The 11025-nt window shown below is 41.9% G+C and overlaps 1 protein-coding gene across 2 annotated transcripts in view; it reads left to right on the top strand.

Moving 5' to 3' along the window:
- Window positions 1–3155: 3155 nt before the first annotated feature.
- The window catches only part of FBXO22 (F-box protein 22), a 29206-nt gene continuing 21336 nt past the window's right edge, over window positions 3156–11025 (top strand). Inside the window, exons 1-4 of one of the 2 annotated variants that reach the window (XM_028092684.2) lie at window positions 3156–3379; window positions 3725–3863; window positions 8479–8566; window positions 9473–9568. In XM_028092684.2, coding sequence (XP_027948485.1) covers window positions 3225–3379; window positions 3725–3863; window positions 8479–8566; window positions 9473–9568 — 478 coding nt within the window. In that variant the 5' untranslated portion in view covers window positions 3156–3224. The remainder of the gene's footprint in view (window positions 3380–3724; window positions 3864–8478; window positions 8567–9472; window positions 9569–11025) is intronic. The other variant, XM_028092687.2, reaches the window with a different exon arrangement.

The raw sequence follows: 11025 nt of genomic DNA, 5'->3' as shown, positions 1-11025 counted from the left end.
AAATAATTTGTTACTTTTCCCTCATAAGAGATAATAGAGTTTACAAACACCTGAAGCCAAGAGTGAATTTTTTTGAAATAGGATTTATATATGGGGGGACGAGGTGAGGAGAGGGTTGAGAGGAACAGAGGCAGATTGATTTAACAAGAGAAAGCTAGAAAACCCAGAAATGGTGTGCACAGACTTGGTATACTCGGGTTTTCCTCAACCTTTTCCTTCTCCCACTCTCACTCCTTAATATAAATCCAAGTGCTGCCTTCTCCATAGCTGTCCCTAGTTCCCCCAGTTACAATAGTCTGCTCCTTCTTTACTATTCCCATGGCCTCCTTACACACAATTATCAAGTTATCTCACACACAAGAAGTCCTGAAGTCTGAAAACTCCCGGCCTGGTACACCTGGGCTCTGCTATGCTGCTTTGAGATTTTTCCATGTTGGCTTCATCTTTGGATTTAATGTTATGTCTGGATGTGTAGCCATGTTACTCTGTCCAGAGGTAGATAATGGTCTTGTTTTTTAGAAGCCTCCCCTGCCCACCCAAGCATATTGCTCTTCACTTTTCCTTGGCTAGAACTGGGGCTTGTGTCCACCCCTTACATGGCTGATAAAAAGAATGAAATCTATGATTAGTTTGGACCAGCGGTTCTCAGTGTATGTTTGGGGAACTCTGGAGACCCCTCGGACCCTTCCAGGAGGTTTTTAGAAGGTCAAAATTATTTTCCTAAAACATTTGCCATTTTCACTCTCATTTTCTTACAAGTGTACAGTGGACTTTTCCAGAGGCCACACAATGTGATGGTAAAACAGATGGAATTCAGAAGCATATCCAGCTGTCTTCTTTTAAGCCAGAAATTAGAAGTTTACAAAATGTAAAGTGATGCCACAACTGTTCACTATTGGATGAGGGGGGGCATAGCTATTTTTTCACAAATTTTATTTTGTCAATCTTTGTTAATCTGGTTTTACTATTTTATGTGAATTAATATTAAAATGTTTTAATTTTTAATATGGCAAATATTAATAGACATAACCCACATAAACAAGCTCTTTGGGGTTGTCGATCCCAGCATCCTGGGATCGAGCCCCACATCGGGCTCCTTCCTCAGCAGGGAGCCTGCTTTAACCTCCCCCTCTGCCTGCTGCTTCCCCTGCTTGTGCTCTCTCTTTCTGTCAAATAAAGTCTTTAAAAAAGAGAGAGATGGGGATCAAATGTGGGCTTTCTTAGTAAGGAAGCAGCAGGAGAAATGGATGTTAAGTAGAGATACAGCAGTGTCTGCTGTGCTTACATTCCTTCTATCTGTGGTTCTCAACCTGAACTTGCATCAGAATAACAGAAAAGCATAAATCACAGAAAAATTAAAACTCAGACTGTTGGGCCCTGCCCCCAGAATCGGATTCAGTAGGCCTGGAGTTAAGGACCAAGAATGTGCCCAAACCCAACAGATACATGAAAAGATGCTTAATATCATTAATCATCAGGGAAATGCAAAGTAAAACTAGAGTGACATACCACCTTGTTCCTGTCAGAATGGCTCTAAATAAAAACACAAGAAATGACAAGTGCGTTGGTGAGGATGTAGAGAAAAAGGAACAACTGTGCTCTGGTGATGGGAGTGCATACTGGTGCAACCACTGTGGAAAACACTTTGGAAGTGCCTCAAAAAGTAAAAATAGAATTGCCATATGATCTAATAATTCCACTACTGGGTATTTACACAAAGAAAATGAAAACACTAATTTGAAAAGCTATGCACCCCTGTTTACCACAGTCTTTATTCACAATAGCCAAGATAGGGAAGCAACCCAAGTGTCATTAATAGAGGAATGGATAAAGAAGTGGTATTTATATACAACTGAATATTATTCAGCCAGAAAAAAAGATCTTGCCATTTGCAACAATATGGATGGACCCAGCGGACATAATGCTAAGTGAAAGACAAAGACCATGTGATTTTACTGGTGTGGGAATTTAAGCAAAAGGAACAAATTTTAAAAAGGCTCAAATACAGAGAACTAGTGGTTGCCAGGGGGAGGTGGGGGAGGGGATACGTGAAATAGGTGATGAGGATTAAAGAGTACACTTATCTTGGTGACCCATCAGTAATGTACAGAATTGTTGAATCATATCATAAACCTGAAACTAATACAACAATTACACTTCAATAAAAAACTAAGCCAAGAGCGCCTGGGTGGCTCAGTCATTTAAGTGGCTGCCTTCAGTTTTGGTCATGATCTCAGGGTCCTGGGATCCAGCTGGAGTCCAGGGCAGCTCCCTACTCAGCGGGGAGTCGGCTTCTCCCTCTGCTCCTCCCCCTGCTTGTGCCCTGCCCGCGCTCTCTCAAATAAGTAAATTCTTTAGAAAAAAATTTTTAAAGCCGAAACTTCATGATTACCGGTGAATCTGATGCTACTATGAAGAACTGGTGCAGTTTGGTGCAAAGTTTTCACAGCAGCTGTAGGTGCTATTTATGTTGTTTCACATAGGGCGTGAGGGCTACCTTGAGTTAACCACATTCACTGGGTGTCGAATATAGGTGGTCATCCTCACACACTTAGCCAGCTCTTTTTAACTCTTCCAAAAATCAGACTCACGTTATTAACACACATTTGTACTGTAAAGACGGACAAATACTACTGGGTCTCCTCCTAGAATTCAAGAATCGGAGAAAGAGCTCTACCGACAAGGAATACAGCGCTGCTGGGACGCCTGTATGGCTCAGTCGTTAGGCATCTGCCTTCGGCTCACGTCATGATCCCAGGACTCTGGGATCGAGGCCCTCTATCGGGCTCCCTGCTCTGCGGGAGGCCCGCTTCTCCCTCTCCCACACCCCCTGCTTGTGTTCCCTCTCTCGCTGTGTCTCTGTCTAATTAATAAATACATACATACATACATACATACATAAAGGAATACAGCGCTGCAAGTACAGCGAGAGGCAGAGGAAGACCTATGCCCCCCAGGAGGCCTAGAGAGGCCTAGAAATTACCGGAAGGATCAACGGACGCAAGCCCACCTCACCCAGCGCCAGCCGGCCCTCCGCAAGATAGACGCAGGAAACCGCTGGGCCTGGAGAGTCACGTGGGTGGGTCTCAGCCGCCCAGTCGCCCCCAACCGGCCGGAAGTGGCGCGCGCGCGCTTGCTCAGTGCGCGCTGGCTGGGAGGTCTTGTGCCGGCCTCACCAGTGCCTTCCGAGTAGCCGTAGTGCTTGCTCGGCGGGTTGGTGAGCAATGGAGGTGGTGGGTGGCTGTGGTGATCATGGTGGTGGTGATCGCCGAGGCTCCTCCGCAGACCCACAGAGCACCTTTGTGTTGGGTAACCTAGCGGAGGTGGTGGAGCGTGTCCTCACCTTCCTGCCCGCCAAGGCGTTGCTGCGGGTAGCAGGGTGAGGAGAGAGGAGGCGGGAAGCTTACTTCGGGACATGCCTCGGGCTTGCCCTGGCTGGCGGGGCGGGCAGACACCATCGGGACCCACGGCTGCCCCCGGCTCCCTTCTCCTTCCCCGAGGTGATGCCCCCATCCTCGAGGTACGCCTACCGTACCCCTGTGCCTGTCTCGGGGACTCTTCCCGGAGGGACGAGGTGCGCCCTAAGGTTTTCTCCGCCCTCCGGTTCTCCCTCCGAATCTGCGCCCCGACACCTCCCGCTCTGGGACTTTTGATCCCGCAGGAATCTCCTGCTGGAGAGGGAAATGAACGTCCCTTCACAACCCTTTGTGGTTTGCGCCCCCAGCGTGTGCCGCTTATGGAGGGAGTGTGTTCGTCGAGTGTTGCGGACGCATCGGAGTGTGACTTGGATCTCCGCGGGATTGGCGGATGCTGGCCACCTGGAGGAGCATTGCCTGGTCCGCGTGGTAGCAGAGGAGCTTGAGGCAAGTAAGAAGGCGTGTCGTGCACAGTTCTTTGTGGGGTTGTTGGGTCAGCCTTTGCGAACTCAGTCTTCTTTTTAATGTTTATTTTGTGTGTGATCCTATTCTTTCTAAATTATGGAACATTTTCTCGTGACACGAAAAGATTTTATAAACACACGTAAGGATGTGCCATGATTTATTTGACCGTTCTCAAGATGTTGCGCATTTTGTGTATACAGATTTTTACTATTATAATAACGTTGTGGAGGACCTCCTTTTTACCTGCTTCCTTTGAAGCAGATATTGTTGTCACTGTTCGGCAGGGAAGGCAGCTGGGTTTCTTTTTCTTTAGCGTCACATTAAAAAGTCAAGAACCAATACTTAAACCCAAATATTTCAGCCGCTGGTCCTGTACTCTTTTGTATTGTATCTCTGGTCCCCCAATTTCAAAAGGTGGGCAAAACCTGGGGAGGTACTGACTTGAACTGTGGAATCAAAGGGGCAGCCTTCTTGAGCACCAGGTGACTGTGAGGCTGTGGTATCTCATTTGCCAGTGGGACAGAGCTCTTTGAGAGTAAATTATCAATCTGATGTTCTTTCGCTTCCTTATACTTTAGTGCTCATTACACACAAACAAGACTATTCTACATCATCACAATGCAATCATCAGTCAGGAAATTCTTATTGATACGTTTCTATCATTCATTCCTCAGAATCCTTTCAGACGTTGCCAGTTGTCCCAGTGATGTTCCTCATAACAAAATAATTCAGATAGAATCTTAGGTTGGTTTCGGTCATTTTTTAAATTTTTTTTAAGATTTTATTTATTTATTTGAGAGAGAGAGAGCAAGCCAGGGGAGAGGAACAAGCGGACTCTGCGCTGAGTGCAGAGCTGGACACTGGGCTCCATCTCACCACCCTAAGATCATGACCTGAGGCGAAATCAAGAGTTCAAGGCTTAACCGACTGAGCCACGCAGGCACCCCTGTCATTTCTTTAATTTTTGACATGGAACGGTTTCTCAAGCTTTGCTTGGCTTTCACAACTCTGAAAAGTATGTAAATTACGGGCCAGTTATTTTGTAGAACATGTTTCTTAGATTCAGATTATGTATCTTTGGCAGGAATATCACAGAAGTGATGCTGTGCTCTTCTAGTTTCATCCTGTCAGGTAGTATGTGCTTTCCATTTCTGTCCCATTACTGGTGTTAGTACCTTTGATAATTTGATTAAGGTGTGTGCCAGATGTCACTCCTGTAAAATTACTCTTTTCCACTGTAATTAGTATTTTGTGAGGAGATACTTTGAAACTATGTAAATATCCTGTTTCAATTTTTTTCACTTATTTCTGTTCAGACTCTTTTAGTCACTTATTTTATTCAATGGAATATAATCTCTCAGTATTTATTTTGATATCCGAATTGTCCCCAGTTTGGCAGTCAGGAGCCCCTTCAGCTGGTTCCAGGGTCTTTTAGAGATGAGTCCATCACCTTTGAGTACCTCCTTGCTTTCTGGCACAAGATGTTCTAAGCTCATCTTTTGTCTGCTTTAATCCTGGAATCAGCCATTTCTTTAAAGAGCTCTGGTTCCTTTTAGTGGAGAATGGTATTTCATGGTATTTAAAAGCCAAGATCTGGACAGCTCATTGCTGTTGAAGGGTTTGCTGCTCCAGAGCCCAGTGGAACAGAGCCAAGGAATATATGTGTATTCGTGTGTGTGTGTACATATGCATACACACACACACACATACACATCCATACATACACATCTTTACAACTATATTTTTGTATATATGGAAAGTCATGAGTTTGCACAAGTACATCCAATTCCAGTCCAACACAGGATTCTTCCCAGTTTTCTTTTCTCTTAGGTCATATTTGTACCTACCTTTTGGAGAGTGAGGAACCTGACTCTCATCATTCTTAATATGTAGATATTAGACAAATGCCCCATAACTGACCAATCTTGTGTTTCCCCCTTATGTGGATTTTCTCCTTACTCTGTTTGGGCTCTAGGACTCAGACCCAAAGTGGCCAGTATCCAAAGGCAGGCTTGCAGAAAACTTTCTTCTTTGCATTGTGGCTCAACTCCTTCCCAGTCTAGTTCTAGAAGTTGTCATTTGGAGAAATTCAAAATGCAGACAGACTTCCATAAAGATGTTCTTTGCGGCATCATTTATTATAAGGGAAATTGAAAATAACCTAATGTTTAGAAATAAAGTCACTTAATGATGAACTGCAAGATACATTAGTGACAAGAAAAAAATGTTCATGTCATAAGTGAAGAAGACAGATTATGAAATTATATTTAGTATAATCTGAGTTACTGAAAACAAAAAAGGAAGAATAGAAAAGAAATAAGCTAAAATGTTAGCAAAAGTTTCCTTTCAGGGTAGAATTGCATGTTTTTTTTTTTTAATGTTTTAAATTATTTTCTGTGTTTTTTTTTTTCCTTCAAATTTTTACCACGGCAGGTATTATTTTTATATAGCTTTAAAAGTTTATACAATATAATGGCTGTTATAGCCACACAGATTTAGATAGGAACTCATTTTTGGTGCATATTAGCTGCCAGTCTTTGAAAAAGTTACCTAATCTCTCTGAGCTTCAGGTTCTATCTCCATAAAATGAAAAGACAATAAGAATTTCCTCATACCCTTAAATAGTTGTTCTAAGGTTTAAAACATGGAAAGGTAATGCATATAATATATTACCTGCAGTACCAGGGATAATGATGTTTTCAATAAATGAAATTATTTTCTATTATCAGTGTCATTATTGAAGTTCAGATAGTAACGCCCTTAAAGAAATTTATTCTAGTAAACGCTAATGTGGTTAGACAAAAACATGGAAACCTTGTACAAATCATGCTGGTTTTTTTTGTGTTTGCCAAATTACCTAGTGGACATACTATTATAGCTATAAAGAAAGTTGGTTTAAACTTTTTTATTAGATTTTAAAGTCGACTAAAAATTTTATGAAATTTGGAACTTCTTTGAATGATGGAATGAGGTTTTAGTTGTCTCACATGGTGCTTTAAGAACATTTCCTATTAGGGTGCCTGGGTGGCTCAGTTGTTAGGCATCTGCCTTTGGCTCAGGTCATGATCCCAGGGTCCTGGGATCGAGCCCCACATCGGGCTCCCTGCTCCGCGGGAAGCCTGTTTCTTCCTCTCCTACTCACCCTGCTTGTGTTCCCTCTCTCGCTATGTCTCTCTCTGTCAAACAAATAAAATCTTTAAAAAAAAAACAACATTTCCTTCTGAGGACTGTCATCGTCACTGCTTCTGATGAGAATTAGGAAGGAACACTCAGCAATTGCTTTTCATTGGGTACTAGGAAAGAGAGAATCATAAAACCTCAGGACTAGACTTTCTGTCTCGTTACTCCCTATACCAGATATCACAAACTCAAATGACTCCAAAGTTAGGCAGATAACTAAGTTGGTTTAGGGTAACATAGGGAGCAATAAAGCCATGGATACCAGGGAGTACTTGCCTGCATTTAACCCTCATCAAGAGGAATGCAGTTGAAGTGTTGTTAGAATGTCTAGTTTTTCAAAAGAATCTGGAAGTCCACATTTTCTGTAAATATTTTGTGGAATTTTAAATAATTGGTAACCTTCGAAATGCTGTGTGGGCCATGAGAACTATATCCGTAAGTTGTCAGCGCTGGAGACACCACAGGGTCATCATTCTGTCTCAGTATCTTTTTTGAGTTTGCCTATATGGAATCTACTCTGAAACATCTTGACATTCCCCCAAATTACAGTGGATTAACTTTTTTTTTCCCCATTTAATCCCCGTTGAGGCTTTGTTATATGTGAGTACTTCATTCCATTCTGACAGTAAAAATATTTGAAAATAACCAGCTTAGGAAAAAAATATGTTCATCCTTGTGTTTCATTCAGCCATGTTGCCACTTGTCTGTAATGTGACATTTAGTGGAAAACAGGAGTCTGAATAAGCCCAGCTCGTGAGTGTAGGTAAGGCACAAGTACAAATGACTGGTATGTAAGGTGTGTCACATATGAGGTCCAGGGTACTGCAGGTATCTAAGAAAAGGTTTTGGAGGGGAGGTGGCACTTTAAGTGGTCTCTTGGGGGAAACAGTCTTAAGTACGAAATGAAGAGAGCCGTAGGAGAATCTGTACAGCAGCGTGTGTGTCTGGATTAAAGTAAGCAAAAAGGTTCCTGGAGGGAGCTAGTTGGTAAGGTGGAGATGAAGGCCTGGACTCTTTCATTTGGTAGGCAATGAAAAGAGGAGTGATACAGTTTGTATGCCTTCCCTTTGTTGCTGAGGTTTTTCTGTGATTGTGATGCCTATTCAAATAAAGCAAGTAGCACCTTTTGCTGGCATTTAATGTTTTTGTTTAAGAGTTTAAATTATGAAAATGAACCTCTTGAATCAGGCTGGAATGAGTTTGACTTGAAGAAGAAATAATAGATGCTCAAATGAATGACCTGAAAAGGTAAGAGCATGAGTGAAAAATGAATGGGAAGTGGTTGGACTCAGAAAGCTAACATTGACCTAAAGGGAGGGTATGCCGACAACAGTTTGGACCAGGGCAGAACTTTAAGGGACCATGAGAGCATTCATGGATTCATGTGATCTAATTCCGTTTTTGTTTTTCTTAGCAGAATGTTCACATCTTACCACAGACAGTTCTTTACATGGCTGACTCTGAAACTTTCATTAGTCTGGAAGAGTGTCGTGGCCACAAGAGAGGTAAATATCAAAAGAAAAGGTTTGTGGGTTTTTTGTTCCTTATGTACCTCTGGAGTTAAATATTGTCCTAGTCTTGAGAGTTACTGACTTTCTGAGGCTCTGGGCCTTCTCTCTATTATAGCATGCATGAATATATTGTCTTTGAAACTTGAGGGGCCCTTTCTCCTTCAAAGATTGATTTCTAAACCTTGCAGTAGTACAGTTAAAAATTCTTTAGAAAGATATCTTTCTCATTTTGAACTACTTTAATACACCAGGCATTTCTTTGGCTATTGAAGCCTTCTCTTGTGTGATGGGGACCCATTTAGGGATGCTGAAGTTATACTGTGCCTTGTTTTTGACTCTGCTAAGAGAAGAAGTAGACCAGGTGTCCCAAGCTGAGCACACTGAGGCCCAGAGCTAGACCTGGGTTATCACTGTCTAATTTGAATCCAGGTGACTGTTGTTTATGCAATGAAAAAGTCATGCTTTACTATCAGGTAAACAGAGAGATAATAACAGCAAGTTAAAATTTTGCTGCTGCTGCTAAATTTAACATCATCGGGGCAAAAACAGTATATGAACCAAGCAAGAAGGGCAAATTGGTGATGCTAAGGATCAGATTTAGAATTTAAAATATAAAACAGGCTCCAAATGGGAAAATGTTTTCATCAAAGTTTTTAAGCCTTTTTTTTTTTAAGTAAGCTCCACACGGGGCTTGAACTCACAACCCTGAGATCCAGACCTAAACTGATATCAGGAGTCAGATGTTAACTGACTGAGGCACGCAGGGGCCCCATTGACTTTCTTAAGCATTCTGGTGTAAATGACTTAAACTTTATTCAGTGTTTGCTTTTTTCCCCCCATACAATCAGATTTGACCTAAAATGAATAACATGTAATAATTTTGCTACTGTATTATTACAGCAAGGAAAAGAACTACTATGGAAGCAGCTTTTGCCCTTGAGAAGCTATTCCCAAAACAATGCCAGGTCCTTGGGATTGTGACCCCAGGAATTGTAGGTGAGAGAAAATACCAATTTGATGATTTCCTGCCTTGCATTAATGTGGGGTCCCATAGATTGGTGAATTACTTGTAGCTTAAAAGCACATTTATATTTTTGGCCATCCAAAATGCCATAAAGTTAGTCGTATTTACCATGGTATTATATTTGACTTCTGTTAGTGTTCTTTAGGTTATTGTGGTTAGTATTCCCAGTCTCAGGGCTGTCTATATAAACCAAATGTGATGCATGTCTTTCCAGGGGAGCCATTCATAAGAGGGGGAAAGCTCACATTCTCCCTCTCTCCAAATTAGAAAGCATTAAGTGAGCATTCTCACTTTAGTCAGTTCAACCAGTATCCTCGTTTCTGGTGGGCAGGGGTGAGTTAGGGCTGGGATTAGGAGCTACAGTAGACCTTCTTAGGAAACTTCTGTTTCTCTGCTTGGAGACCATGGTTTGAAGTTCATAGTGTGGGGACGCCTGGGTGGCTCAGTCGGTTAAGCGTCTGCCTTCGGCTCAGGTCATGATCCCTGGGTCCTGGGATCGAGTCCCACATCTTCTCCCTCTGCCTGCCTCTGTCTGTCTCTCTTAAAAATAAATGAATGAATGAATGAATGAAGTTTATAGTGTGAAATTATACTCCTTCCCAAGTTTGCTGCTGGTGATTTTTACTGGTTTTTATTATTGTTGGTTCTTTTCTATAGTTCATGGGGGAGAGATACTCTATTGAGGCAGTCATGGTGCAGTGGGTTCAGATGCTGGTATTAGAATCCCAGCTGTACTTAGTATCTCTCTGTATGACTTTGGGCAAGTTACCTAACTTCAGAGGGCTTTAGTTTCTCCATATATGAAATAAAGATGATTGATAATCCCTCTTGGGAAGGTTATGAAGATGAAATGAGATAACACATGAAAAGTAGTCAGAGTAGAGATGTGCAAGAATCAGAGTAAATGTTCGCTATTAGGATTTTCTTTGTTCCACTCAGTAGTACTCCATAATTGGCATTTTTATTCTTCACTGAGAGACTTTTGATCTGAATTTAAGAGTCTTATACGGTGAAGTACACAGGATTTCAAGTGTTTACAAATGAATAAAGTTAAATACATGGTTGATAGGGACTGTTTCATCTCTCCCATTATCAGCTCCCCACCCCATACTATTACATCTGCCTATCACTACATATTTCATTTCTCATTGGATTAAAAGAAAATGGTAACAGCAACCATGGTTTTCTTTTAACTTTTGAATTTTCCTTAAATGAGTGATCTAGGTTCTGCCATTACTGGTTGTTAGCAAATGCTTATATAGAATAGTAGCTTCATCATTTTCTTAGGCCTCCCTACCTCACCCTCTTTGGCTTTTTCAAAGCCTAATCACATTTCTTCTTTCTAAAATTTCAGCTGGGGGTTGGAGGCAGGGGAGGGAGGGTGGACTTGGGGAGGACCCCATTGTGAGGATGGGAGGTCTACCTTAAG

The sequence above is a fragment of the Eumetopias jubatus genome, unplaced genomic scaffold (genome assembly GCF_037043125.1).
Source record: "Eumetopias jubatus isolate StellerSeaLion01/CBP00866 unplaced genomic scaffold, mEumJub1_p1.0 scaffold_7, whole genome shotgun sequence".
NCBI lineage: Eukaryota > Metazoa > Chordata > Mammalia > Carnivora > Otariidae > Eumetopias > Eumetopias jubatus.
This window is presented reverse-complemented; position numbering and strand designations above follow the sequence as displayed.